The sequence below is a fragment of the Lampris incognitus genome, chromosome 13 (assembly GCF_029633865.1).
Source record: "Lampris incognitus isolate fLamInc1 chromosome 13, fLamInc1.hap2, whole genome shotgun sequence".
Lineage (NCBI taxonomy): Eukaryota > Metazoa > Chordata > Actinopteri > Lampriformes > Lampridae > Lampris > Lampris incognitus.
This window is the reverse complement of record NC_079223.1, coordinates 12,112,639-12,139,011: the sequence shown is the minus strand read 5'-3', so window position 1 is coordinate 12,139,011 and position 26,373 is coordinate 12,112,639. Positions and strand designations below refer to the sequence as shown.

General features: G+C 45.5%; 1 protein-coding gene across 1 annotated transcript in view; it reads left to right on the top strand.

Annotated features, from left to right (window-relative positions):
* hectd2 (HECT domain containing 2) overlaps window positions 1-26,373 on the top strand; it is a 102,330-nt gene that overhangs the window by 29,060 nt on the left and 46,897 nt on the right. The window contains exons 8-14 of the mRNA XM_056291632.1: window positions 11,948-12,057; window positions 13,207-13,355; window positions 13,639-13,762; window positions 15,668-15,764; window positions 16,845-16,952; window positions 18,055-18,187; window positions 22,987-23,075. Coding sequence (XP_056147607.1) covers window positions 11,948-12,057; window positions 13,207-13,355; window positions 13,639-13,762; window positions 15,668-15,764; window positions 16,845-16,952; window positions 18,055-18,187; window positions 22,987-23,075 — 810 coding nt within the window. The remainder of the gene's footprint in view (window positions 1-11,947; window positions 12,058-13,206; window positions 13,356-13,638; window positions 13,763-15,667; window positions 15,765-16,844; window positions 16,953-18,054; window positions 18,188-22,986; window positions 23,076-26,373) is intronic.

The following is a 26,373-nucleotide window of genomic DNA, read 5'->3' as shown; positions in this document are numbered from 1 at the left end:
TCTCATTTTGCACCTACAAAGTTGGTGCCTTGATCACATCTCAGCTGTCTTTAATTTCCACATATTGCAATGAATGCACTCAATGCACTGATGAAAGCATCTGTATTAAGATCATCAAGCATTTCAATATGTATGGCTCTAGAACACATACAGGCGAAAAGAAGACCATACATCTTCATTTCCTTTCTCATTTCTTTCACATAGAACGGTCCGAAGCAATCTATGCCATAATATATGAATGGCGGTGTCACTTCCATTTCCATTCTTTCTTCTGGCAATCTGCCATCTTGGGAATTCGTGTGTTCTTTCTATACTTTCTACACATTGTGCACTTGTAAATGTGGGAGGCAACTGCACTGCTGCAGCCTATGATTCATATTCCATTTGATCGCAATTAATTTACACTTATTCCTCTTCGTTGATGATGCACCTTTTTGTGGTACTGCTTGATAAGTAAAGAAGGCACATGACTTGCCTTTGGTACAGTGGCAGGATGTTTGATATGTGGGTGAAAGCCAGATCTTGTCAAATGTCCTCCAACCCTGAGCACACCGTACTTTACGAATAGACTTAGTTTGTGTAACTTGTTTGCTTTGTCTTTGGGTTTTACTTCCTTACATTGCTTTATACTTTTGATTTCACTGCTGAGTGCTTCCATTTGGGCCAATTTGATTATGAAAAGCTCTGCTTCCTGTCTTTCCTCAATACTTGTGGCTTCACTTATTTTAGGTTTGAGACCCTTGATTTGCTTAGCATGGTGCTTGAGATGAGCAATGTCTTGGACAGCTCTTTTCCAGTCAGAAAACTTTGACAGGCGGTCTCTCAACGTCCTGTCTTCCTTGGCTTTGGTGTTGAGCACCTGGGCCTTTCAAAGTGCTGGATCATTGTCAATGACCTCTCCCACCTTTACATCGCCCATAGGTAGCTCCTTTTTCCATAGAAAGTCTGGGTTAATAAACCAATTTGAAGTGACAAGCTGATCTGCTATTAGGCCTCTCGAACATGTCTGTGAATGTTCTCATTCATCCAGGTCATGGTTATCCAAAGGAGTTGAATCAAGTGCAACTGGACTTGGTATATAGCCGTGAAGACGTTTCGCCTCTCATCCAAGAGGCTTCCCCAGTTCGTGCCTTTCTGACTAGACCAAGCTAGTCTGACTAGCTTAGTCTGGCTAGTTTGACTAGCTTGGTCTAGTCAGAGGCTGCCCCAAACAGATGGACTTTCATCTGAAAAATTGATGGCAGAGACCCAAGATCACCGTTCTCCCACCATAAGAACCTCAGGTAGTTGTCGTCTTCCAGCCTTACATGGAACTGATGGAACATTCATTCCACATCACACATAATAGCAACTGGGCCCTTGTGAAACCTACAAAGAACTCCCACAAAGGTGTTTGTGAGCTCTGGCCCAGGAAGAAGGTGGTCATTCAATGATGTGTCTTGGAACCTTGCTGAGCAATCAAAGACAACACGTATCTTCCTAAGCTTTTGAGAGTGGTATACCCTGTGGTGGGGAATATACCAGACTAGTTGATTGTTGAGTTCTTCTTCTGGGACCCTTTCTGCATCGCCTCGAGTGATAATGTCTTTCATGAAGTTCACAGCCTGAGTAGTATTTCTGGTCTCTCTTGAGCTTCCGTTCCAAGCACATTACACGCTGAATAGCACATGACTTATTATTGGGTAGATTTGGTCTGTCTTGTTTGGAGGGTAAGGGCATTTCATAATGACCATCATGTTTGTGTCCATCTTACAGCTTAGTCAAGAAGTGGAGATCTTCCTGAGAGTCAGTTACCTCCCCTCCAACTCTTTCACTGAAATTGGATTCTTGCACCTTAATTATATCACTTGGAGTGATCATTTCTTTGAGCAGAGGCTTGCAAACATAGTGAACATCACTTTTGAGCTTGACTGTTGGTTTGGGTTCAGGTGTCACTTGCTTTACAATGATGCAATGCCTTATTCCAATTGCATCACCGTTGTACTCGCATGGGTCACCATAACTGACTATGCTCCAACCTAGTTCAATTTTCTGTGCAAAGGATTGGTTTTCCTTCCCCATACAACGTCTCTAGACATTAGAGCTTATAGGCAATTTTACCCGATCAGCAGACCAATTTGACATTCCTTTTGCAGAGCAATGTGTTCTGCAAGATGCTCCAAATGAGGCCATGCCTTGGCGCTCTCTGGACTTGGGATGTGTGTCCGATTAGCAGGGATGAATTCATGAGTGTAAGCTGTTGGCACTGTGATCTTCTTAGAGGAGAATAGTACTCTTATTTGTAGGCCTTTGAGTCTTTTTTACAGGGTACAAGTGTCATTTTTGATGACATTGTAGATGGTTTCAGCTTCACTTGTTCTATGTTCATATCTAGAACATCTGCCACTTCCTCAAGAAGGAATGAAATGTCACTTTGTGTATCTAGAAGAGAATAGATGAGAACTTCCTTGCTTAAATCAATTAGCGTTGATACATAGACAGGTATAATTGTCGAAGCCTAGGTACTATTGCCATATTGCACAACTGTTGGATGTGGTTTCCTTGGTGACATCTTGTAGTTGTGTTGACTGTAACTTTCTTTCCTTACTGTTACTTAGTTCCTTAGATTGTTCTCTCTTTGGTTCTTGTTTTTGTTTTGAGCGATCTTCTTGTAGGTATGTGGGGTGACGTTTTGAACAGGTGTCACAGACCATCCAGTTACTGTAGCTCTTGGATTGATGGCCAGAACTCAAACAGCTGAAGCACAGCCTCTCACTCTGAATAAATTTGACTCGGCCAGCGACTGGCTTTTCGATGAATTTGCAACACTTATTTAAGCCATATCCTGTTCTCTTACAAACCACACATGTGTCTGTGTTCCTTTCACTGGTGTTGGTTGTGAAGATCTTGGCACCTACAGTTGGGTTTTTGGAGACCACTACATTTTAGTTCTTGATTTTTGCTTTATCAGGTTCACTTTGCTTTAATGCATTGTAAGATGTTATTGGGTTGCAAGTGATACTGGCTTCCATTGTTAGGAATATTACAAAATAATTGAAGCTTGGGAGCTTTCTGTGTTCCAGTTGGTATTCTGTGTCCTTTCAGTTCCATCTGGTACTTAACCAGTCGGGTAGTTTGGCAGTAAGTTTTTGATTCTCCGTTCCATCATTAAGAACATTTGGACTCTCATTGTGAGCAATGGCAGATTGACAACCGCGTAAAAAAAGTCCACAAATTTTCTTAACTCAGCACTCTCCCTTGAGGCTATTTTTGGCCAGGTGTGTAGTTTGTCTCGGAAGGCTTTGGCAATTACAAAAGGCTCGCCATATCGTTCACTGAGCAGGTCCCATGCTGTGTAATATGAATCTTCTGAATCAATCAGAAAATGAGCTAGGGCCTCTTTAGCTGTTCCTCCAACATATTTCTGAAGGAAGAAGATTTTCTCTGTAGTTGGAATGCTTCCTCTTAATTAGTGTCTGAAAGGGCGACTTCCAGTGATTGAACTTGAGTGGATCCCTACTAAAGATTGTAGGTTTCTGGAATGGGTAGCTTATTTGCCAATATAGCTTCAACCAAAACTTTCACAAGCTCCCCCGTGTTATCTTGAAGCACACTTTTTGGAGCCACATCTCTTAGTGGTTGTGTGTGCTGATACACAGGTTTCACCTGATTAATTGCTTGCACAACTGTATGTAGTTCAGAGTTCTGTGGTGCAAGTCCTTGGTCTTGATAGAACTCATTTTTGTCATAGACTTGAAGCCTTGCTCTGGCTGCCTGAAGCCTTTTCAGCTCCTCCAAACACTCAAGCTCTCTTTTCAAGTCTTCTACAGACTTTTTTTCTTGCAGCATTCTCTTCTTGCTGTTTCTTTAAGAGAGCAGCCTCTTGTCTCTCCTTTTCTATCCTATGTTCAGTCTCATCCTTTTCTCCTTCAAGACGGCGAGTTAATGCAGCTGCTTCTTGGTCTGCAGTTATCAGCTTATTTTCAGCTTCGAGTCTTTGCAGTTTCTCTTGGTGGCGCTCTTGCTCAGCCATAATCTTCAATACAGCTCGTGTAGCTGCATACTCAGCAGCAGCCTCTTGCTTTTTGACTGAGGCTATATTAGAGTGAATAGAATTAGCCTTAGAGCAATTACAGGCTGGAGGTAAACACAGAAAATTGAAGATGCGAATACAGAGCTGGCATCAGGCCAAAGCAGCTCCTCCTTCATTCTTTGAATTTGAGACTGAGTATTCTGTATAACAATCCTGGTGACTGATATACAGTTGTCCAGCTTGCGGCGCATGTCACGAGCTGGGCTGTCAATCCTTCGGTATTCATCATAAACAATATTCAGTTTAGATAATTCCTTTTGAATAGTGCGGCTGTGTTCTTGTAGGATGTTACTGGAGTCGTTTTATTACAGATTTTTTTTAGCCACCTTAGAGCTTTCCAGCATTCATAAATACTGTCAAAGCGAGGGAGTTGCCCTTTCAGTTTTTTTTTTTCCCTTGCACCTCTACGAGGCTCTTCAGACTGTACTGCTTGTTGTACAACGCGAGACTCGTCTGTCTGCTCTGGCTCTGCCGCTTGTTCTACAGCAGCTACTACACCCTGAGTCTCTTCACTTGTTTGTGAAATTTTTAAATTAGTTGGAAATTACCTGTACACATTTAACTTGTCTCACATGAACTAAGCAGTGTACTTAACAGCAAATATTTTCACAAAAATACTCAAGTGAATAGGCTAAACTAAACTAGGTCACTATCTTTCCAAATCAACCTTTTAAAGGAAAATAAGCATTATAAAGGCTTGAAAATATTACATTGAAAATATTACGTGTGGCAGCACAGTGGTGCAGTGGTTAATCGCGGTCGCCTCGCAGCAAGAAGGTCCTGGGTTCGGGCCCCGTGGGTTTACTCCGGGTGCTCCGGTTTCCTCCCACAGTCTAACGACATGTAGGTCAAGTGAATCGGCCGTACTAAATTGTCCCTAGGTGTGAGTGTGTGTATGTGTGTGAGTGTGTGTGTGTGCATGCGTGTGTGTGTGTGTGTGCGTGTGTGTGTGTGTGTCGGCCCTGTGATGGTCTGGCGGTCTGTCCAGGGTGTCTCCCCGCCTGCCGCCCAACGACTGCTGGGATAGGCTCCAGCATCCCCATGACCCTGAGAGCAGGATAAGCGGTTTGGATGATGGATGGATGGAAAATATTACAAAGTCAATCATAGTTGACAAAGGTCCATATGAAAACACTTCAGTGAACTTGCAAGAAAAATATTAAACCATGAATAGAAAACTCCAAATCTCAGCTCACTTAAATGTACACAGAGGATTTCCTTCTTTTCCAAAGTAAACAAGTTCCCTTTCTTCAATTAAATGATGAATAATCAATATAAACCAAGTACCAATAAATCTGTTACATCAATGCCCCTTCATATCTTGTGAAACACTGTTATTGGTATTAGGCTACACACAATCCCTTTTAGTTTTTCAATCCTTGTCACCTTTCAGAACACAGACTTTTGTGTCTGGCTTATGGACATCTTTATGAAAAAAACTGGTGAACTTGTGTGTCCTTAACGCTAAACGGTGGCTTATCTGTATTTCCCGTCTTGAGCAGGTTAGGGAAAGTTCGCACAGGTTCCAGTTCAACTATCACTCCCCCCAGGAAATATACGACACCGTGGTTCTTCTGATACTGACGGATTTGTTCATCTTAATTGTACTTCAGTCAACGTCACCGTCATCAGATCCACCGTCGAACTGTTCAAATACACGACAATGTGCAGAATAAGCACGCCTTCGTATCACACACAAACTATAAACATGTACGGCAAAATGTGAAACACGTAAATAAACATACCCCGCTGGCTGTACACAACCAAGAGGGAATGAGTCCACCTGAACAAACTTAAAATCTTCAAATGGGCAACGCAGTATCACTTTTAAACTCAAACTTTTAAGCAGAGTAAAAGTAAAAACTTCTCCCACTTCACGTTTCTTCTTGGAGCAGATTGCAACAACTAAACGTGTCCCTGCGCAGCATACAATGTACATGTACTTCCTGCGTAGTTCTAACACGAAACCAATCAATATTCATGAAAATAAACTACATAAATAAGATATGTAAACGGGGCGTCTGGGTGGCATAGCGGTCTATTCCGTTGCCTTCCAACACGGGCATCGCCGGTTCGAATCCCCGTGTTACCCTCCAGCTTGGTCGGGCAGTCCCTACAGACACAAATGGCTGTGTCTGTGGCTAAGAAGCCGGCCGTGGGCATGTGTCCTGGCTGCTGGACCAGCGCCTGCTCTGGTCGGTCGGGGCACCTGTTCAGGGGGAAGGAGGATCTGGGGGGAATAACGTGATCCTCCCACGCGCTACGTCCCCCTGGTGAAACTGCTCACTGTCAGGTGAAAAGAAGCGGCTGGCGACTCCACGTATATGGGAGGAGGCATGTGGTAGTCTGCAGCCCTCCCCGGATCGGCAGAGGGGGTGGAGCAGCGACCGGAGTGGCTCAGAAGAGTGGGGTAATTGGCTGGATACAATTGGGAGATAACCCCCCAAAAAAATATATGAACAAAACATGTCAAATAATGACATAAATAATATTTGTGGCAGTTAAAAACCTATCTCCTTTTTGTATCCAGGAGTTATCGGTCCTTCACTCCAAACCCTTGGAAAGCGACCCGACCCTCCGCATGATGGAAAGCCAGGCCATCTGATGTTATGGGCCCACATGGTCTTTTATCTTGAGTATTGTAACGAGTGAATCTAACGAGCTTTTATAATCCTTGATTGTTCTCCCCGAATTATTTGTGTTCGGTATGAATTTAGCGAATCGTTTCTTCTTCATAGAGCTTTTCAAAGTAGGATTTCCATATTGAGCCATTTGGAATAGATGTTTCTACTTTGGGGTTGTAAATCTCTTTATATAGCGCCCTAGACGAGCGCCGGTCTGTTGCCTCTTCAATCTTATTAAGTGTTGTTTTCAGATCTTTTTCTGTTTTGTTACACGAGAGTGTTTTGTATTCTTTCAGATATCAACAGTGCTCCGTCTTCAACTCTTGGTTTGCCGGCCCTTTGCGCGTTTGTTGGAAAGCTTTCTGAAGGTTTTCCCGAGTGTTTTACGTTCACCGTCAAACCATAGCTCTTTTTAGTTGTGTAGGATTCTTATGCGGACGCTCGTGATCCACATCTATATCTAGACAATCTCTGTTTGACTGGCAGAGAAGAAGCCTCTTCATCTGCTGGGTCCTGTGTAGCCTTGGTTTAGGTTTGGACAGGGTCTTACCGGGTTGGATCCTGCTGGACCTGAGTACACTGGAGGGAAGAGGAGGGTGTTTCCTGCTTTGGTCCATGTTGGGTCTGAAGAAGAGGCATGTGCACTAGGTTTATGTGCAGAAGAGACAACTTGGGTGTCGCCCCCCCCCCCTTTTCTCCCCAATTGTACTTGGCCACTTACCCCGCTCTTCCGAGCCGTCCTGGCCGTTGCGCCACCCCCTCCGCCAATCCGGGGAGGGCTGCAGACTACCACATGCCTCCTCCGATACATGTGGAGTCACCTGACAGTGAGGAGTTTCCCCAGGGGGATGTAGCGTGTGGGAGGATCACGCTATTCCCCCCCAGTCCCCCTCCCCCCCCAACAGGCGCCCCGACTGACCAGATTTGGTGGTAGTGCAGCGACCAGGACGCACAAACCCACATCCGGCTGCCACCCGCAGACACGGCCGATTGAGTCTGTAGGGACGCCCGACCAAGCCGGAGGTCACACGGGGATTCGAACCAGGGATCCCCGTGTTGTTAGGCAACGAAATAGACCGCTCCATTACCCGGACGCCCTGGGTGTTCCCTTTTACCTCTGGTTGAGGGTCTATAGAACCGAGGATACTCGACATGATGATGATGATGATGATGAGAGGGGTGTCAGGACGGGGGCTCTTGCAGTAGTTATGAGCTGCTCTCTCTCTCTCTCTCTCTCTCTTTAGTGGGCTCATGCTGTCTCTGATATTCAGTTCTCCCTTCAGAGCGATAGACGAGCTCTTCCCCCATAACTTATCTCACTTCCATTAGTTCTCTCTCGGTGTCCTGACGTTCCTCCGGGGTCTTTCGGTTTATCGTTTCGTATGTTTTCAATTTCTCCTTCAGACTCCAGCGCAGGCAGCACTGTTGCGTTCGCTGCTCGGTTGGTGGAGTTGTTTTCGTAGCGGCTCCGTCTGAGGCGTATGGGGCAGAGCGTGTCTTTCAGTCTAACCAGTTCCACCTGTGGAAGTGAGAGGGTTTCTTTCATTCTCCATGATGGAGAACTGGGCTTAGGTGTTGTCACCGCGCTGCTTGACGGTTCCTCTTTGTTTACAGGTGTGGGCGCCCGTTACACGTGGGCGCTGTTGTCTTCTGGACATCCGCTGGCCTACCGGGGCCCGGTCTTTAAATACACACAAGTCTCTTATGAAGACGCACAACGCAGGCTGATGCAGCGAACTCTCTCCCAGTATTGGTGGTTAAAAGATATTACAAACTGTCTAGAGTTAACTTTTTATGACTGTGAGGGAGATTTCAGTAAATGACATCCGAGGTTAGGTTTCTCTTTCTGCCGCTCCCCTCCTATCCTCCCTTTCTCTTTCTCTGTGTGGCCCCTTGTTTGCGCTCTATTTTTCGTCCTTTCCTCGGTAACGGTCTGGGGTTTTCTCTCATCCTCTCTGGCAAAGTCCTCTTTCTCTCTCTCTCTCCATCTGGCTCTGTAATCTTCCTCTCTTTTAACCCATTTTACACTTTTTTTCACTCATTTTGGTGCCTACTTTTTGCTTTCATTCTCGTTCTCTCTCTCTCTCGCTTATCTTTTTCTATTTCCTTGTGGCTCTTTCCTACTTCAATTCTCTCTTTCACTTTCTGTGTGTGTCTGTCTGTCTGTCTGACTGTCTGTCTCTCATTCCTCTCTCTTTCTTCCTCCCTTCCTCCGTCCTTCCCTCTCTCTTTCTGTCTCACTCAGTCTGACTTCCATATAGGGTTAGGCTTAGACTCAGATAAAGACTAGAATCAACAGCATTTACTTTGTGGTTTTAATGCTCCATCTACGCGCGTGTACGCACACGCATGCACGCGCGCACACACACACGCACGCACACACACACACCCACTTATAGTCTTAAAAATACACTTCAGCTACACACACATACACACGCACACACACGTTAACACATCACCTACTACACACACAAAATTAAAGCGGCGTTTAAACACACACGCTGTGCTATACACACACACACACACACACACACACACACACAGACAGACACACAGACAGACGGACTCGATCAGAAAGTGGAGCGGAGCGCCCAGCTCCCTGATGTAATGGTCCGTGTGTCGCTGTGGATTGGTTTTGGGTGAGGTCATGCTGGAGTAGAGGACCACTGGTTTCCTGTATGATCATGGCTTTCCCTGCTTTTCACGGGCTGGTAGCGGCTCCGTGTCGAAACGTTACTTCAGAGTTTAGTCTTTAGACTTTATTCTTTCGACGTACAAGAGTTAAAATAACAACGCAGATGCAGACTATAAAAGAATCACACGACAGCATGAAAGCCCCCACAAGAAACATCCACACATAACACACATAACAGAAAGTGGTCTGCAGCCCCGTGTGGTAAAGCGCTTGGTGCTAGTTCCCCTCCTGTTTTTTTTTTTTAAATTGATGGTTGAGGAAACAAAATTGTTGAAGGATTGTTTAATTCGGTCAGTTTGATCTGTGGTAATCCAAACTGGAACCACCCCTCCCTGTTGTGTGTAAATACTCCCAGTCTGTCATTGTTGACCAGGTGTGCCATGGAAACGTTTCAAAAACCACTTCAAACTGCTTATTCATGTGTAAAATAAAACAAGTTCATCTTGCCATTAATGGAAATGAGCTGTTGTGTTGCAATTTAAATCTTTTATATTAATTCTTTGTGTCGTAAGCCTCATTTTGGCTGGATTAGATTCACTGAGGGAGGTTCAGTGATTCAAGCAGTTACCGCCAGGATGTGTGATTTAATGCGTGGTGGCCATGGCTAATGCCTGTCCCAGAAATCAACCCAATATAGGCTAATGTTTCTCTCACTGGGTGTTAATTCACATCAAATAAAGTGTTGGTATTTAACCTATTGTTACTCGTTATTATCAAGAAAATATCAGAAGTGCCGGGTTTTCATATTTAATCATGCCAACATGCATTCAGAATGACCCCATCCAGACTAGATCATGAGTCAGGAACATTTGCCATTTCATTTCATGCACTTGGGTTCGGAGCCGTATTAGGGACATGGTGAGAACAAATAAAAAATTAGAAATGAAACGAAACGTCGTTTCCCCCAACCCACGCCAGTGCAACACAAAGACAATAACACATGTCCAAACTGCAAGAACACAAAAAAAAAACCCAAAAAGAAACTACAAAAACACTGTGATGGCCTGGCGGCCTGTCCAGGGTGTCTCCCCGCCTGCTGCCCAATGACTGCTGGGATAGGATCCAGCGACCATGAGAGCAGGAGAAGCAGTTTGGCTAATGGATGGATGGATGGAAAAACACATGTCCAACATATCCACAAAAAAAAAAAGAAAGGAAAAAGTTACTGTCCAAGAGAGCTAACGCTACGATGACTGTCGGAACTGCCGGTCTGCATGGGCTAGCAGTTAGCTTAGCCTGCCTCGCTTCCGCGTCCTGTCAGGCCGCCCTCGGCCTTTCCTCCTCGTGCGCAGCCAAGTGGCTGGAGAAGTTGCTAGAAAAGTTATGTTATTAACTAGAACGAACCTTTTCCTGTGCGTTGTGGTCAGAGATTAGAGGTGTCGTCATTCTCCAGAGCCACGAGTCGATTCAACTTTCGATTTAAACGGGGTTGTTTTTGTTCAGCACTGGCGGCTGTGTCGTTAGACTGTCGAGTCTTGATTTGTGAAGATCAACAGGTCAGTGGTTTTGTGTCCCGGCAACCGCCATTTACGTTCTCAAATTCTCGTTTAGGATAGGCTACATGGTATCAAGTCTGATACAACCGCCATTATTTTTTGGGGTTGCACCGCACTAAGGTCATATGGTCGAATTTAAATAAGTTATGCAAAATGTAATAACTTATTTCACCAGTCCACATATTTCTGGTGTTCGCTGAGGTGGCGTGTGGTACCCGCATGTCGCATACGAGCTAGCTATTCTGTCAGCGACGCCTTCGTTGTTTGCGTAATGTAGGGGAAGGCAAAATGTCGCCGGGAAGCAGGGTTTCCCAGTTCTGTTGTTTCCTGTCACTGGCGCAAAATGTCTGCCGTGCATCACCTGGGTGGTGGGAGATAATCACCGCAACCACCATTCATTGGTGGTGGTTGAGGTGAGTTTCCCCCTTCAGTGCGGATCGCTTTTGGTGTCAAAGCGCTATATACATGAAATCCATTATTATTATTATTATCATGAAGTCCAACTCTGCAGCGGCCACGCCGTCTCACAAACAGCAGCTGCGGACTACCAGTAAACTGCGCTGTCATCTCCCCAGTGGTCTTCTTTCTGCCGCGCGCGCCAAACACGCGCAATTAGGCGGGAGCGTTGAGAAAATAATAACAAACAAACACCGGGAGAATCACCGATACAGCGTTCGATCGATCTTCGATTTAGAATTGAAACAGGGACAGCCCCATCAAGAGATAGTAAGCTAGTCATATCCTGCCAGTTGCGGAGTCACGGGTTTGTCCCTGCTGACCTAGATTGAATCCTGCCAGGAACTTCACTGTTGTGTCTCCTCTTCCTCCGCTCCGTCTTTATCTCAACTTTCCTACTGTCTTAATAAGAGCAGATGAATAGGCTGGGAATTAGTGTCTGGAGGAGGGATGTGGAAAATGTCTGATTCTCGTACATTATCTGCCGTGTTTTTCTTGTCTGTGTCTGTATCCATGTCCATGTATTTGTGTGTCAGGGTGTATGTTTAACCGTGTGTGTGTGTGTGTGTGTGTGTGTGTGTGTGTGTGTGTGTGTGTCTAACAGAACCCCCAGTACTCCAGCACCAGTACCTATGTTATCTACGCCCACCTCCTGCGACAGATAGCAGCCCTCTCCGAGGCCGACCACCACTTCCTGGTCCACTGGCTCAAAAAGTAAGGCCAGTTCGCTCTGTGTGTGTGTGTGTGTGTGTGTGTGTGTGTGTGTGTGTGTGTGTGTGTGTGTGTGTGTGTGTGGTGAAAGTACTCTGTATTATTAGCCAGTGTCACAGATATGCTTCTGGGACAGAAGGATGACATGAGACTTTGAAAGGCAAAGAAGGGAAGTGTAGGAGGGAGGAATGTGCAGCCATAACCTGCTTGTGTGAGAAGCACATCAGTGATGGGTGGGTCATTGATCTGAATCCCAGAATGTGTCTTCGTTTGTCTGCTTATATCAAGATCCCAAAGGCAGCCGTTCGACGAAGCACAGAGCTACTCCCGGTGCTACAGAATTGACCCGTTTGTGGACCAATGTATAGATAAAGAAACGCTGCTCAGCTAACCGTTCTGACTTGCCACAGCCTGGAATCTGTGAGACCCATAAAAAAACATAATAAAGATGATTTGTTGAAAAGCTGTTGTGAACCTTTTTGAAATTGACTACATAAGGCAGTCAGATGTCTAAACTGATGTCCTCAGACATGAACACTGTTGGATGGTAAATCTCTCTTCACGTCAGAGTTTAAAACTGTTGCAATAGTTAGACGTGTGTGTGTGTGTGTGTGTGTGTGTGTGTGGGGGGGTATCTGTAATCTGCTCTATTTTAGTACAATGTACAGTAAATAGTCGATTTGCTTCCTGTCCATCGACAAAGAGCTGTTTGATATTCTGGATGCCGGCTCTTGTCTGTCTCTCTCTCTCTCTCTCTCTCTCTCTCTCTCTCTCTCTCTCTCTCTCTCTCTCTCTCTCTCTCTCCATATTTATCAGTCTCTCTGTGAAGCTGTCTGTCTCTCCTCTCTGTCGTCTCCGCCGTCTGTGTCTGTCTGTCCGTCTGTCAGTATTGTAATGACAGAAGAGTATTTGTCATTTTTTTGTCGATGGCCTACAAGCTGTTTCATTTAGTCTGTCTTTGAACCGGAGCAGCACACTAGCTGTTTGGCTGTTCCCCGGCGTTACTGGTTTTGTGTGTGTTTTCTTGTGTGTACATTGTTTTCTTGTGTATTTGTGTGTGTACATGTGTTTTTTGTGAATCTGTGTGGTGTCTGTGTGTGTGTGTGTGTGTGTGTGTGTGTGTATGCGTATGCGCGCACGCGGATGTTTCAGACTCTCGGCACGGCGGTTTAAACAGTTGGTAGAGCGCCTCCTGCAGTTCATCTCCACTCGTCTTTTCCCTGCTGAGCCGGACGACCTTCCTCCTCTAGCCAAGTGCTCCTGGTGGATTCCCTCTGCAACCAAAGTCCTGGGCCTCTTCAGTACGTGTATCACACACACACACACACACGTCTAACTATTGCAACAGTTTCAAAGCACTCATAAAGGTGCATACAAACAGGGTCAAACCCCACATACACACAACTCACATACACACTAACAGACAACGCATGAATGCACGTACACAGTGCACACGGACACTTCGTTGAGTTTAACTTTTTTGGACATATCGAACTCTGCAGATAATTGTCTCCTTTCCTCTCCCCTTGCCCCTTCTCCACTGCTCTCCTTTTATCCCTTCCCCTCTTCTCTCCTCTCCTCCAGATGCGGCTAACAGTGTCTCCTCTCCGCCCATCATGCCTTTCACTGACTTCTACAACATCACACTGGAGCACATAGACTACATGGAACAGTACAGGATCTGGCAGAGCCACGGCAACTCGAACAAGTTAGACATCTCTCCATCTCCGCCTTTTTATCTGCCCAGTTCACCCTCTTACCTGCTGATCCCATCTGTGCGTCTCTTTCTAAGTACAGTCTGTCATTTCTGTCCAGTAACGATTTACTGCAACAACCTCTTTAACGTCAAAGGATTATATCTGTGAGGATTTCCAATTGTGATTTTCTTTCCTCCTATTAAAACTAGTTGTCTTGTGCCCTTTGTGTCTATGTTGTGTATGTGCTGAAGTCCTTATAGTTTTGTTGTGCCGTCTGAGCACACCGTAACAAATTCTTGACATCTAACTTGGTTTGGCGATGAAGTATTTGAACTATAAAATTCCGTTTTTCTCTCCAGTTAATCCACTTACCTCTTCCTTTAATAGTTAATGCCCCTTCAATTAAGTAAGCATGATCACATCTTCTCATACAGTAGATGCTTTTACCCAGAGTGACTTGCAAAGAGAGTCGGCAGTTAGCAGACTATATGAACCTATTCTGTCAAAGAACTGTCTGCCTCGCCAAGTATTTATGTATTTGTCTGTCTAGGTAGGCATCCAGATAACATATGCCTCTCAGGTACCAGAAATACGTCCTCTAGTGTGCCAGCCACAGACTATATAAAAAAGATGGATTGTGACGTCACCCATTGGGTTCGAAGGGGCGTTTCAAAGCCTAAAGTTTGGCTTTACGCTCGCTGTCGTCTTGTCAGTGTCGGAGCTGAAAAAATCCAATTTTTGGCATAGGGGTGGAGGTGGGTTGGGACCTCGGTGGCAGGCAAGTTGACAGACCTGTCAATCAAGTCAGGTACGCCTCAACATGCGGCTGTGACAAGGCTCGTGCCATGGGAGGGTTGAGAGATGGAGGACGGGCACAGGGTTGGCGAAAACACAGGCTTTCTTTTATTTTGCACTGTTTAATTTTACACAGGTCAGTGTCCTTTCCTTCTGCAGCACTGGGCGGGCGGTGCTCATCGGCACTAGAGACTTCTTTCTCTCCATCTTTGTCTCACCCTCGCCTGTGTTCGCTGCGGTGTCAGTGTGTCAGTCCAGGACCCAGCTTCACTGGCAGGACGTAAAGGGCAGTTTGTTAGTTTGGCACACCTGAGGCTGATCACTAATCAGCCTCACTATCTCCTCTGCTCTCCTGTGACCCCCCCCCCCCCTCGCCGCCTGCACCTGAGGCTGCACCACACACCCCTACCACAGCCGCTTTTTGAATCTTTAATATCTTCTTAATGGAACAATAATTGTGAAAATATCCACCCTCACACTGTGTGCAAGACTCGAAATTAGTGATAAAGACCCCAACTACTTGAAGAAAATGTATAGACTTCGTATTTGAAGATAGAAGTTGAGAATTCTCCCACTGACTTAACATTGGACCAGAAATGTTTTGGAGCCAGTAACGCAATAACCCAGTTGGAGGTCCAACTAAAGGCACATCCACATTGGGTTCAACATCCATCCCTGTTAGTTGCCGCTTGGTGTCAAGGTGCCTAAGCCTCGGGCCTTTTTTATTTTCTCAAGAGTTAATTTTAACGGAGAAGCAAATAGTGACAGCAAACAAGGGTAGAGAGAGAGAGAGAGCCATACAACAAAAGTCATAGGTTGTCTCCCATCCCAGGAGGTATGAAACAACATATATGACCGCCAAGATGCTCCAAATCCCTGCTCCTTCAAAACCCTACCGAGCGTCTTCCACGCAAGGAAATCACACCAATTTAAAGTATTGATTTAAAATAATCAAGTCAGTATGTTTTTTTTCTTATTCCAGCCAAGAGTTTAACTAGTACTTAACATTTTATTTATCTATTTACTTTGCCAGTAGCAGCCAGAAAAGTATTTTCATGACTGTGTGGTGAAAGTTGCTGATGTTTATTGATTCTGATTTATATTTTTTTTTACTTCTCCAGGTTTTCCTTCTGCCAGTTTCCTTTTATACTCTCCTCTGTGGTGAAGAAGGCCATAATCCAGAGAGACTCTGAACAACAGATGATCAGTGAGGCCCGGGTAAGAGAGAGAGAGAGAGAGAGACACACACACACACACACACACACACACACACACACACACACACACACACACACACTGAAGATGCTGAAGGTTAGACACACACAGGCAGTGCATGTAAGCAATACGTACCTGGTAGTGATGTGTGAGTCAGGCATTTTTAATACCTGCACCCACCCGACCCGTTATGAGAGCCAATCTGCACTGCCCGACCCGCTAAAATATGCGTTAAACCTCCAAATGTAGCCTAGGCTACAGCAAAGTGAGCAGTGTTGCCGTATTTTGTTTTTGGGCAGTTTGCCCAGCATAATATATTTATTGCAAGGTATAGCCTATTGTATCTCAGCCTAATAGTGTCTGGGTCTAGGCTACAAGGTATAGCCTATTGTATCTCAGCCTAATAGTGTCTGGGTCTAGGCTACAAGGTATAGCCTATTGTATCTCAGCCTAATAGTGTCTGGGTCTAGGCTGCTAAATAGATGAACAAATTGTTCCAAACAGTGTTTTATATTGTCGAATGGCAGCAAAACAAGTAACCCTTCATTAAAGAGTTGAACTCTGTCTGTTGTTGAATAGCAGCAAAACAAGTAACCTATCATTAAAGTCATGCACTCTGTCTCTCTCTCACACACACAATCACACGCACGCACACACACGCCTCTTCTTTCTGACCAAAAAAGTTTCGGTGTAAACAAAAGCTACGGGTACCGCTGAGGGAAAAAAACTCGTAGGTGAAGTCTCAACACTCTAAAACACACGCAGTGACCAAAACCACAAACACAAATTGATGATAAAGCTGCTTATGTGTGTTTGTGTGTTTGAGAGAGAGCGTGAAAAAGAGAGGGGACGCGAAGGTGGACCAGTAATGCACAGCCCAGGTAACGGCACGCTGCTTTGTCACGTTTTGACCCACCCGCCAAAGCCCTGGGGAATTTCTGTTAAGCTTACCTGCCCGACTCAACCCATGGGTTGTGGGTCGGCCCGCACGTCACTATTACCTCGTCAGTCATCTTATGTTCTTTTATACTGACGTGTGTGTGTGTGTGTGTGTGTGTGTGTGTGTGTGTGTGTTTACTGTAGCAAAGCCTGGTGAGTAAGGTCTCTCGCAGACAGAGAGTGGACATGAACCTTCTGTTCCTTAACATCAAAGTACGACGAGCACAACTCCTCAGTGACTCTTTGGATGAGGTACAAACATACACATGCACACACACACACACACACACACACACACACACACACACACACACAAACAAACAGACCACACATGTACAAACTAGTGCTGTCAAACGATTGCAATTTTTAACTGATTAATCACAGGGCTGCTGTGGATTAATTTCGATTAATCACGATGAAATATTCATTTTTCATCTAGATTAATCGCGTTTCATTTTGCATAAGCAAACAGGCTGAAGGAAGAAGGGATGTTTATTAAAAACACCTTTAACAGTTTGTGTTAACAGAAAACTTTGTTGACTCTCTTTTTCAAAACAAACATTTATCCACATTAATGTGGCCCTGTTACTCCTTTTTCAGCCCGCTGCTAATACAGACTAACTCGCTGAGGAGGAGAGGAGTCCAGCTGACCGCCTCTTAGTTACAATGTTGCCGGCAGCTGAGAACCGTCTCTCCCACGGGACAGCGCGAGAGACGCTCCAACGTGAGGCCGGTTTGTCGCAAGTCGGGCGACGCGTCAGCCGAAGTGCTAGCTAGCAGAATCCCCGGCTAACGGGTCATGCTTCGCATTAATGTGGTATTTTAAGCTGGAAGTGCTTCGGTGAAAAGAAAACTCCTTCCTGCAGAGTGCGCACAATACTTTATGTTGGTCGACTGCTCCGTCTCGGTTTTTTTTTTGTATTCGAATTTCCCGCCGAGAGGGCCAACGTGCTGTTTAGCGTCTTCCGTACTTCCTTATCGAGTCGGCTGGTTCTGTCACTACCGGATCAACTGCACATTTGCGCATGCGCGGCGGCGCGTGCGACGGTAACTACTTGGACAAACTGCCCGAAATGCGTTGCCAGAGACGTGTCAGGGATTTTGAGTCATTCTGCGGCGCAGATGGGTTAATTGCGTTATAATTTTTAATCAGATTAATCATGATGATGGATTAAGCCGCGTTAACGCGTCAATTTTGACAGCCCTAGTACAAACAGGACATAGGCACATACTAACCTAGCACTGAGCTGACGAACATCTCAGGTTTCTGTTCTCTCCTGCCCTCTTTTCGCTCCTCTCCTCTCCTCTCCTCTCCTCTCCTCTCCTCTCCTCTCCTCTCCTCTCTTCTCTCCAGCTCACGAGGAAGCGGTGTGACCTAAAGAAAAAGCTGAAGGTGACGTTTGTCGGGGAAGCGGGGCTTGATATGGGGGGGCTGACCAAGGAATGGTTTCTACTGCTGGTCAGACAGATTTTTCACACAGACTATGGTAAGACACACACACACACACACACACACACACACACACACACACACACACACACACACACACACACACACACACACACACACATACACACAGTCTCTACCTTATACGCTTCCTCAGCTCCATTTCCAGCAGTCTCCTGTCATCAGCATATGCCATGTATCTTGTGTAGATTTGGATTTTAATTTATGTAACTATACAAACTCAGTGGCCACTTTATTAGGCACACCTGCTTGTTAACGCTGAACAATGAATAAACTGGCTGTAAATCTATTTAGAAAGCTTTAAGACATGGCTGACAGCCTCAGTTGTCGTTCAGTCAAACATTGGGATGGGGTAGATGTGTGACCTAAGAGACCTGGATTGTGGAATGACCGTTGGTACGAGATGAGGTGGTTCAGGTCAAAGGAGAATGGTCAGACTCTGCTGACCAGAAGGACAAAAATACTCAACCACTCTACAACAGTCGTGTGTAGAAGGTTATCCCTCAATGCTCACCATGTCATACGGTGAACCACAAGCGGATGAACTATGGCAGCAGAGGACCGCACCGGGTTCCACTCCTTCAGCAAAGAACAGGAAGCTGGGGCTACAGTGAGCACACGATCACCAAAACTGGACGATTGAAGATTGGAAAAACATCGCCTTATTTTATTTGCTGTGACACGTGGATGGTAAGGTCAGAATTTGGCGTAAACAGCATGGATGTATCCTGCCTTCTGTCATCAGTACAGGCCGGTGGTGGTTGTGTGATATTGTGAGGGATGTTTTCTTGGCACGTACTATTGTCGTCATTGATATATCTTTACATTTCTGTTGTCAGACTACTGCACGACTAAAGCGATTTGATCAAGGGTCATAAAGTGCTAACTTGCTATCCAAGGCCAGTGGTAATTTCATTACATGACCCTTGATTAAATCACTTTTTTCTGGTCGTGCAGCCATCTTACAGCACAAAGTTGTGTCAAGTGACAACACCTGTATTGTGTTGTATGGTATGGTGAAACATACCATACCGTATAACACAATACACTGAGCCCAGACATCCTCCGTAGGGTGTCTGGGCTCAGCCTTAGAGATAGGAAGGAGCTCGGACATCCGGAGGGAGCTTGGAGTAGAGCTGCTGCTCCTTCAAAGGAGCCAGTTGAGATGGTTTGGGCATCTGATTAGGATGCCCCCTGAGCGCCTTCCTTTGGAGGTTTATCAGGCACAGCCAACTGGGAGGAGACCCCGGGGTAGACCCAGAACTCGCTGGAGGGACTACATGCCCAATCTGGCCTGGGAACGCCTTGGGATCCCCCAGGAGGAGCTGGAGGGCGTTGCTGGGGACAGGGACGTCTGGAGTGCCCTAATTAGCTTGCTGCCACCGCGACCCGACCCCAGAAAAGCAGCTGATGGTGAATGAATGAATGGTGTGGTGAAACACAAAATAAGTGATCACAGACAGAATTGAAGGTGACAAAAAGTTGGCTTTTTAACGTTGCGGGCAATTGGGATAACCGAGCTTTACCCTGCTGTGACAAAGCGGAAATACGTCGGGCATGTTTGTGAAAAAGGTCTCGCCAACTGAGGATCATTTGAATGCCACAGCGCTCCTGAGCACTGTTACCTAGCGTGTGCATCCCTTTATGGCCACGGTCCACCTGTTTCCAGCAACGACTTTCAGCAGAATACTGTGTCATGTCACCTTTGGGATGAGGTGCAACTGGGGTTTTGCAGCATGAATGTGAGGGCAGCAAGTCTGCAGGGACTGCGTGATGCTGTCAAGTCAGCATGGACCACATCTCTGTAAGAAATGTCTCCAGCGTCCTGTTGAGCCCACACTGCAAAGAATTCAGGCAGGTCTAGAGGCAAAAGGGGATCCTACCTGGCACTAGATAGGCGTACCTAATACAGTGGCCACTTCTGAGTACATAAAAGACACATCATGGTTCTGTTTCTCTACCTTTGTTCAGCTCATTTAACCTTCAGTGTGTGTGAGATCCAGACGGAGGATATTGTCCTGATAGAAATTCAGTCAACATTCAGGCCATATTCTGTTAGAGAAACACAGGCAGAAAACATTGTTCTTCACAACCATGACTGGGAAGTGAATTTTATCGGGCGGAACCAGAATGTTTTCGAGAAGCCCTCAGAACGAGAAAACGACCGGAGGTTTAACTGTCAGATTGCTCAGAAAAGGTGGCTAACGTCTGGTTTTTAGAAGTGCAGACGCAACCTCATCTCAATCTGGATCACTTTATAATAGTCGTCTTTCCATCTGTCTATTTTCTGTTCTCTATCGCTTTCTCTCCCACTCCCTGTCACCTTCTGCCTCTCTCTCTCTCTTTTTTTTTGGTCTCTCCTCCCTCTTCCGCTCTCTTTTCCTGTCATGGTGTTTATGTCTGTGTGTGTATCTGTCTCTTGGATAGGTTCTCTCACTCTTTTTGTTGCTCTCACTTTCCATCTCTTCTTTGTTCTCTCGTTCCACTTTGATTTCTCTCCCTCCTCTTCATGCTCTCTTTTTCTCTTTGTCTCTTTAAGTATTTAGAGTGGTTCTTTTCATTTTTCCATGACCGTGTGGTTTTCAGTTCCACAGGAAAGCAGTAAGAACCCAAAGCTCAATGAAAGCTGTGTTCCTTTCCTCTAACAATTGTCCCACTGTACTCTCTCTCTCTCTCTCTCTCTCTCTGTCTCTCACACACACACATACATACCCTCCCTCCCTCTCTCTCACACACACACACACACACACACACACACACACACACACACACACACACACACACACACACTGAGGTTGGCGTGCAAATTTAGCTTGCCTGCTAGCCCAAGGCAAGTGGTTCGGAGGACAGGCAAGTACGAAAAAGAGAGAATTATAATTTAAAGATTTTTTTGGGGGGGGGGTGACAGGTTACATGGGTGTCACAGGTTTTCCATCACCCATCTCTCTATTTCCATTGCAGCTAGGTTAACGGACCTCTTCGTCAAAAGCATATAAAGAAAAATGAGTGCGAGTGCTTGTGGAGAACTGGAGGACCAGTCCGCCCGGTACAAATTGATCAAATATGACCTACTCGTACTACAAGTAACTATTTTGTAATTTTATGTCACTAGCCTGGTTGGCTAGTGAAGCAAAATTCTTACGCTGGCTTTACGCGATGAAAGTTTCACAACTTTAGTTGCTTGAAACGTAGGTGAGACTAAGTGGCAGTGGAGTTGCGTAATGTAAAAGCCGTCTGCAACACACTTGAAACTTGTCTGGAAATCAGTCGCAACAGTTGCAAAACTCAACTTTGTTAAACTAGTTTCATGCAACAGCCAATCAAAACGCTGATAACGTGTCAGGTGATGACGTCAAACTACTGTTGATGCAGTGTCATTTCAACTGATTGATTTCAACTCGACAAGTAGCCAGTGCAAATTGTCCCTGGGGGGTGTGTGTGTGTGTGTGTGTGTGTGTGTGTGTGTGTGTGTGTGTGTGTGTGTGTGTGTGTCTGTGTCTGGGCCCTGTGATGGCCTGGTGGCCTGTCCAGGGTGTCTCCCCGCCTGCTGCCCAATAACTGCTGGGATAGGCTCCAGCATCCCCGCGACCCTGAGAGCAGGATAAGCGGTTTGGATAATGGATGGAAGTAGCCAGCGCTTCACCCACAGACATAGGCGGAAATCCCGGGGGGGACACGACCCCCCCATCCTGGGAAAAATACGATATATCCCCCCCAGTATATCACTATAAACATAACTATGTAATTTCAATAATATTAATAATACACAACGAAAGCACCTGTGCTGATTATAGACACTTAATAGTGCATATTTAAGTTTCAAAAGATCGTGATCCCCCCGCCCTTTACATCACAATGGTTTGATTGTCCCCTCCAAAGTTGATATCAGATTTTCGCCCCTGCCCACAGATGTTAAGCCTTTTTTAGGTCGTGTTTTTTCCGCCAGCATATCAACAAGCATTAATGCACTGATAGCTCCCTTCATATTCTCCGGGACAGCCATTATGAAACAAAGTAGCCAGCTAGTGCCAGAAGAAAAAGTGATACAACATGTCCAGATTGATACTATCCAGTGAGAGAACGATGCAAAATAAGATACAAAGATGCAAATGTGGTCACAAGGAAACTTCCCACTTGATATAATCTAGAGAGAAAATATGGCAGATGAAAAATTCCCACTCTAGCGAGCTAATATTAGTGAAATAAACTATTAAATCGTGTTGTATGAGACTGGTTATTTTAATTGTTTCGTGTAACTGTCAAGTTGCATGGAAATTATGTTTCATGCAATTTCCAACCTGCAACTAGCTGCGTGAAAGTTTCACCGTGTAAAGTCGGCCTTAAATTCCACCCCTGCGCACAGAAAGACACACCACAGACACATATTCAGACACTGACATATATGAAGTACAACCACAGGCACAGGCACCTTTGCAAAGCCGCGGACACATATGCCAAATGGACACATATGCCAAACACACACACACACACACACACACACACACACACACACACACACACACACACATACACACACAAGCTCTTTCATATGTTCACCAGTGCAGCGTTGTCAAAATTTGCTTCTCAGAGAGATCAGTCCTCCGAGTGTTGATGTTTTAGGGCCTCAGTTTCGATTCCTGTTTCTGCTTCTGTCTGCCCTGCAAATGGTCATTTTTAAAGATTGACATTTCTTTCCTTCAGTACTTCTTCCCTTTGTTCCTTTGTTTGTTCATTCACTTTAGAAAAATGCTGATGGTCTTTGTTTTGATTGCTGTACTCAGTGAAGTCATTGTTTTTTTTGTGTGTGTTTGTTTCAAGGTATGTTTACCTACTTGAAGGACTCAGGCTGCCATTGGTTCAGCAGCTGGAAATGTGACAACTATTCTGAGTTCCAGTTGGTTGGGACTGTATCCTTTAACCTCCAACTGGGAAGACATGATCTCTCCACTGAGGTCGAAGGTCATCGGTAATGTGGTGTATTCGAGATGCTGTATGGTTTCATCATGTACAAATGAGTCTACGGACCGCTGTGTGTGGCTCAGACGCCGGAAAGTGTTATGTAACCAGAAAGTCCTCGGCTCATTTCCCCCCATTACCCCCTCTTTTACCCTGTCTACCCTGTCCATATGTACACGGGTAGTTTTCTAAACATAGCCTTTTCTATGCATTTTGGCCTTTCGCCGACATGCAAATGGCATTTTAGGTTACTACAACGGAGATTTTTTAAAACGCCTTCTACAGTGCAGATTTTTAGAAACTCCGCTTTCTGTGTATCCGTGTGTACATGTAAAATGGAGTGTTTGGGAAACGATGACCTGACACCTCAATTTGCACATGCCCATTGTTGCTTTGTGTAATGAGCATGCACCTCAAACAGCAACAACAATGGTGGCTGTATTGTAATGGGACGCTAAGCAGCAACTCCCCCTCGTCGGTTGTCCACACAAACGAATCACATTTTGCTTTCGGATTCGCCATGGCACCGTGGGCCGTGTGCCAGAGGGGAATTCAGATAAAGGTGAAGAAATAGATGTCAAGTAACTATACATAAAAAAAAAACAAATTAGCTACTTTTTGTTTTTAAGTCACTACCACCAAAGGAAAATACTACACGTGCTCACAGTGTTCTTCTCTGGTATGTGATGTACCGTTGATGTAGACTTTATCGCCACCTACTGGCCCAGCATGATTGTTTGAGCGTTTGTAGTCATTTTTGCATTCTTGTGTGTGCGAAGATATTTTGTAAAATGGAGGTCACGTGGACAGATTTTTTTAAATTTTTTTTTTAACGGAGGGGGAAAATATCTGTTTGGAAAAATATCCATGAAGGGGGCGTCCGGGTAGCGTAGCGTTCTATTCCGTTGCATACCAACACGGGGATCGCCGGTTCGAATCCCCATGTTACCTCCGGCTTGGCCGGGCGTCCCTACAGACACAATCGGCCGTGTCTGCGGGTGGGAACTCAGTTGTGGGTATGTGTCCTGGTCACTGCACTAGCGCCTCCTGTGGTCGGTTGGGGAGCCTGTTCGGGGAGGAGGGGGAACTGGGGGCAATAGCGTGAGTCTCCCACGTGCTACGTCCCCCTGGCGAAACTCCTCACTGTCAGGTGAAAAGAAGAGGCTGGTGACTCCACATGTATGGGAGGAGGCATGTGGTAGTCTGCAGCCCTCCCCGGATCGGCAGAAGGGGTGGAGCAGCGACCGGGACGGTTCGGAAGAGTGGGGTGATGGACGGGTACAATTGGGGAGAAAAAAAGGGGGGGGGGTAAAAATGTCCATGTACTTGGGGACTAGGCCTAAGTATCATTGAGTTAAACCACTCACCCTGTCTGCTACCATGGGTACTGCTCAGTGGCTGCTTGTGACCTCTGACCCTACTGCTAAAATGGTGAAGTTCCTCCATAGAGATTTACTGAATGTCACACAAACATTTTGTCAAAATGCAGTCAAATCTGGTGATACGTTCAACGCATTTTTAGTGGGTGTGTCCACCATAGGTATGAAAACACACGGAGCAGACACACGCCGACCCAATGTTTCTTACACACACACACACACACACACACACACACACACACACACACACACTCCTCAACTCTCTTGCTGTCTCAAACATGGGTTTAAATATAGACAGGAAAACAATACTATAACGTGTATTTTTGGGCTATAAGTCTGCCTCAGCTAGTCTCTATAAATACGTCTTGCACAACGTACTGTCTTTTTTTAGCCAGGCTTTAACTTAAACTTGGCTGTAAAGCAGATGTAAGTTATATTATATGAAATTACATTAAATTAGGAAACTTTAGTCCTAACTGACGCGGATTTAGAAATAATAAACAAAGGATCAGTTGAAATAAAAAAACATTTTTTTGAATTAACACGTGCTGTATTAAGCTGATGGGCGTCCTGGTGGTCCAGGCCTAATTGCATCATGCTGGGTCGAAACGCGGTTCAGGACCGCTGTTGTGAGCTGTTCCCTCCACCTCCTCTTAAGTGTCTTGTGTATTTCCACTCGACCGTTACACAAAGGCCAAAATTCATGTGTAAAAAAATCTGTATATTCAAGTTGTGAATTTAATGTATTTAACAACATGTGCCCTTCTCGACCTGAAACGGCATTTAAGCGGTCAGTCCTCCCTCGCCGTTTATTTGTGTGTTAACACACATTTCACACGCAAATTACTGCTCTGCCGACCCAAGTACAGCAGAAGCACCATGGTATAAGTTTCTTTCCCCAGACCTAAACGCTATTTCCTGGATTGCATGTGTGTGTGTGTGTGTGTGTGTGTGTGTGTGTGTGTGTGTGTGTGTGTGTGTGTGTGTGTGTGTGTGTGTGTGTGTGTGTGTGTGAACTCGGAAAGATCTAGTACTCAGCGTCAGTTAGTAGCCAGCTGGGAACTCTCAAAAGGTTATATAACATAATAGCTGCCTGAGCTTAGCCAGGTTACTGTGTGTGTGTGTGTGTGTGTGTGTGGTGTGTGTTTATGTTCGAAAGAATGTTCAAGACGAGGAAAGAGAGAGTAGAAGCGAGTGTAGGAGGTGTGTATGCATGCATGTGTGGACGTTTGTGTGTCCTTTTCGGATGTTCCATGCATTTTCCACATGCGTCCTTGCGCTAGCTGAGGGCTAATTTATCAATTCCTCCTCTTTGTATAATCACTGTGGCGGCGTTGCATCACCAGAGAGAGAGAGAGAGAGAGAGAGGCTGGCAGGTATGGAGAGAGAGAGAGAGACCGTCTGAGAAATAGAAAAAGTACCGAGATCAAAAGAGAGAAGGAGAGATGGGGACACGCAAAAAAGAAGAAGAAATGAGGGGGCGGGTGAGAGGGCGAGTGTGTAAGAGAGACAGACGTGAAAAGAAAGTGAGTGTGACAGAACGGAGGGAGAGATACAAAGAGAGAAAGAGGTAAACAGGAAAAAGGAGTGCAGTGAAGGAGTGCCAGACAGCCCTGTGAATAATACCAAGAGGCAAGAAGGGAAGAAGGAGGGAGAGATGGAGAGACGGCTTTAGTTATGCCTGTCCCATAAAGGCAAGATAAACTGGCGCGGGCCGACAAGGCCACTGTCACAGCCTCACTCTGTGTGTGTGTGTGTGTCTGTCTGAGTTTTTGATGTGATCCGTTTTGTGGCTCAGACAGTTCAAGCTCAGACTGCGTGTGTTGCATATGTGTATAAAAGTGCTAACACAGGCAAACACACAATCACA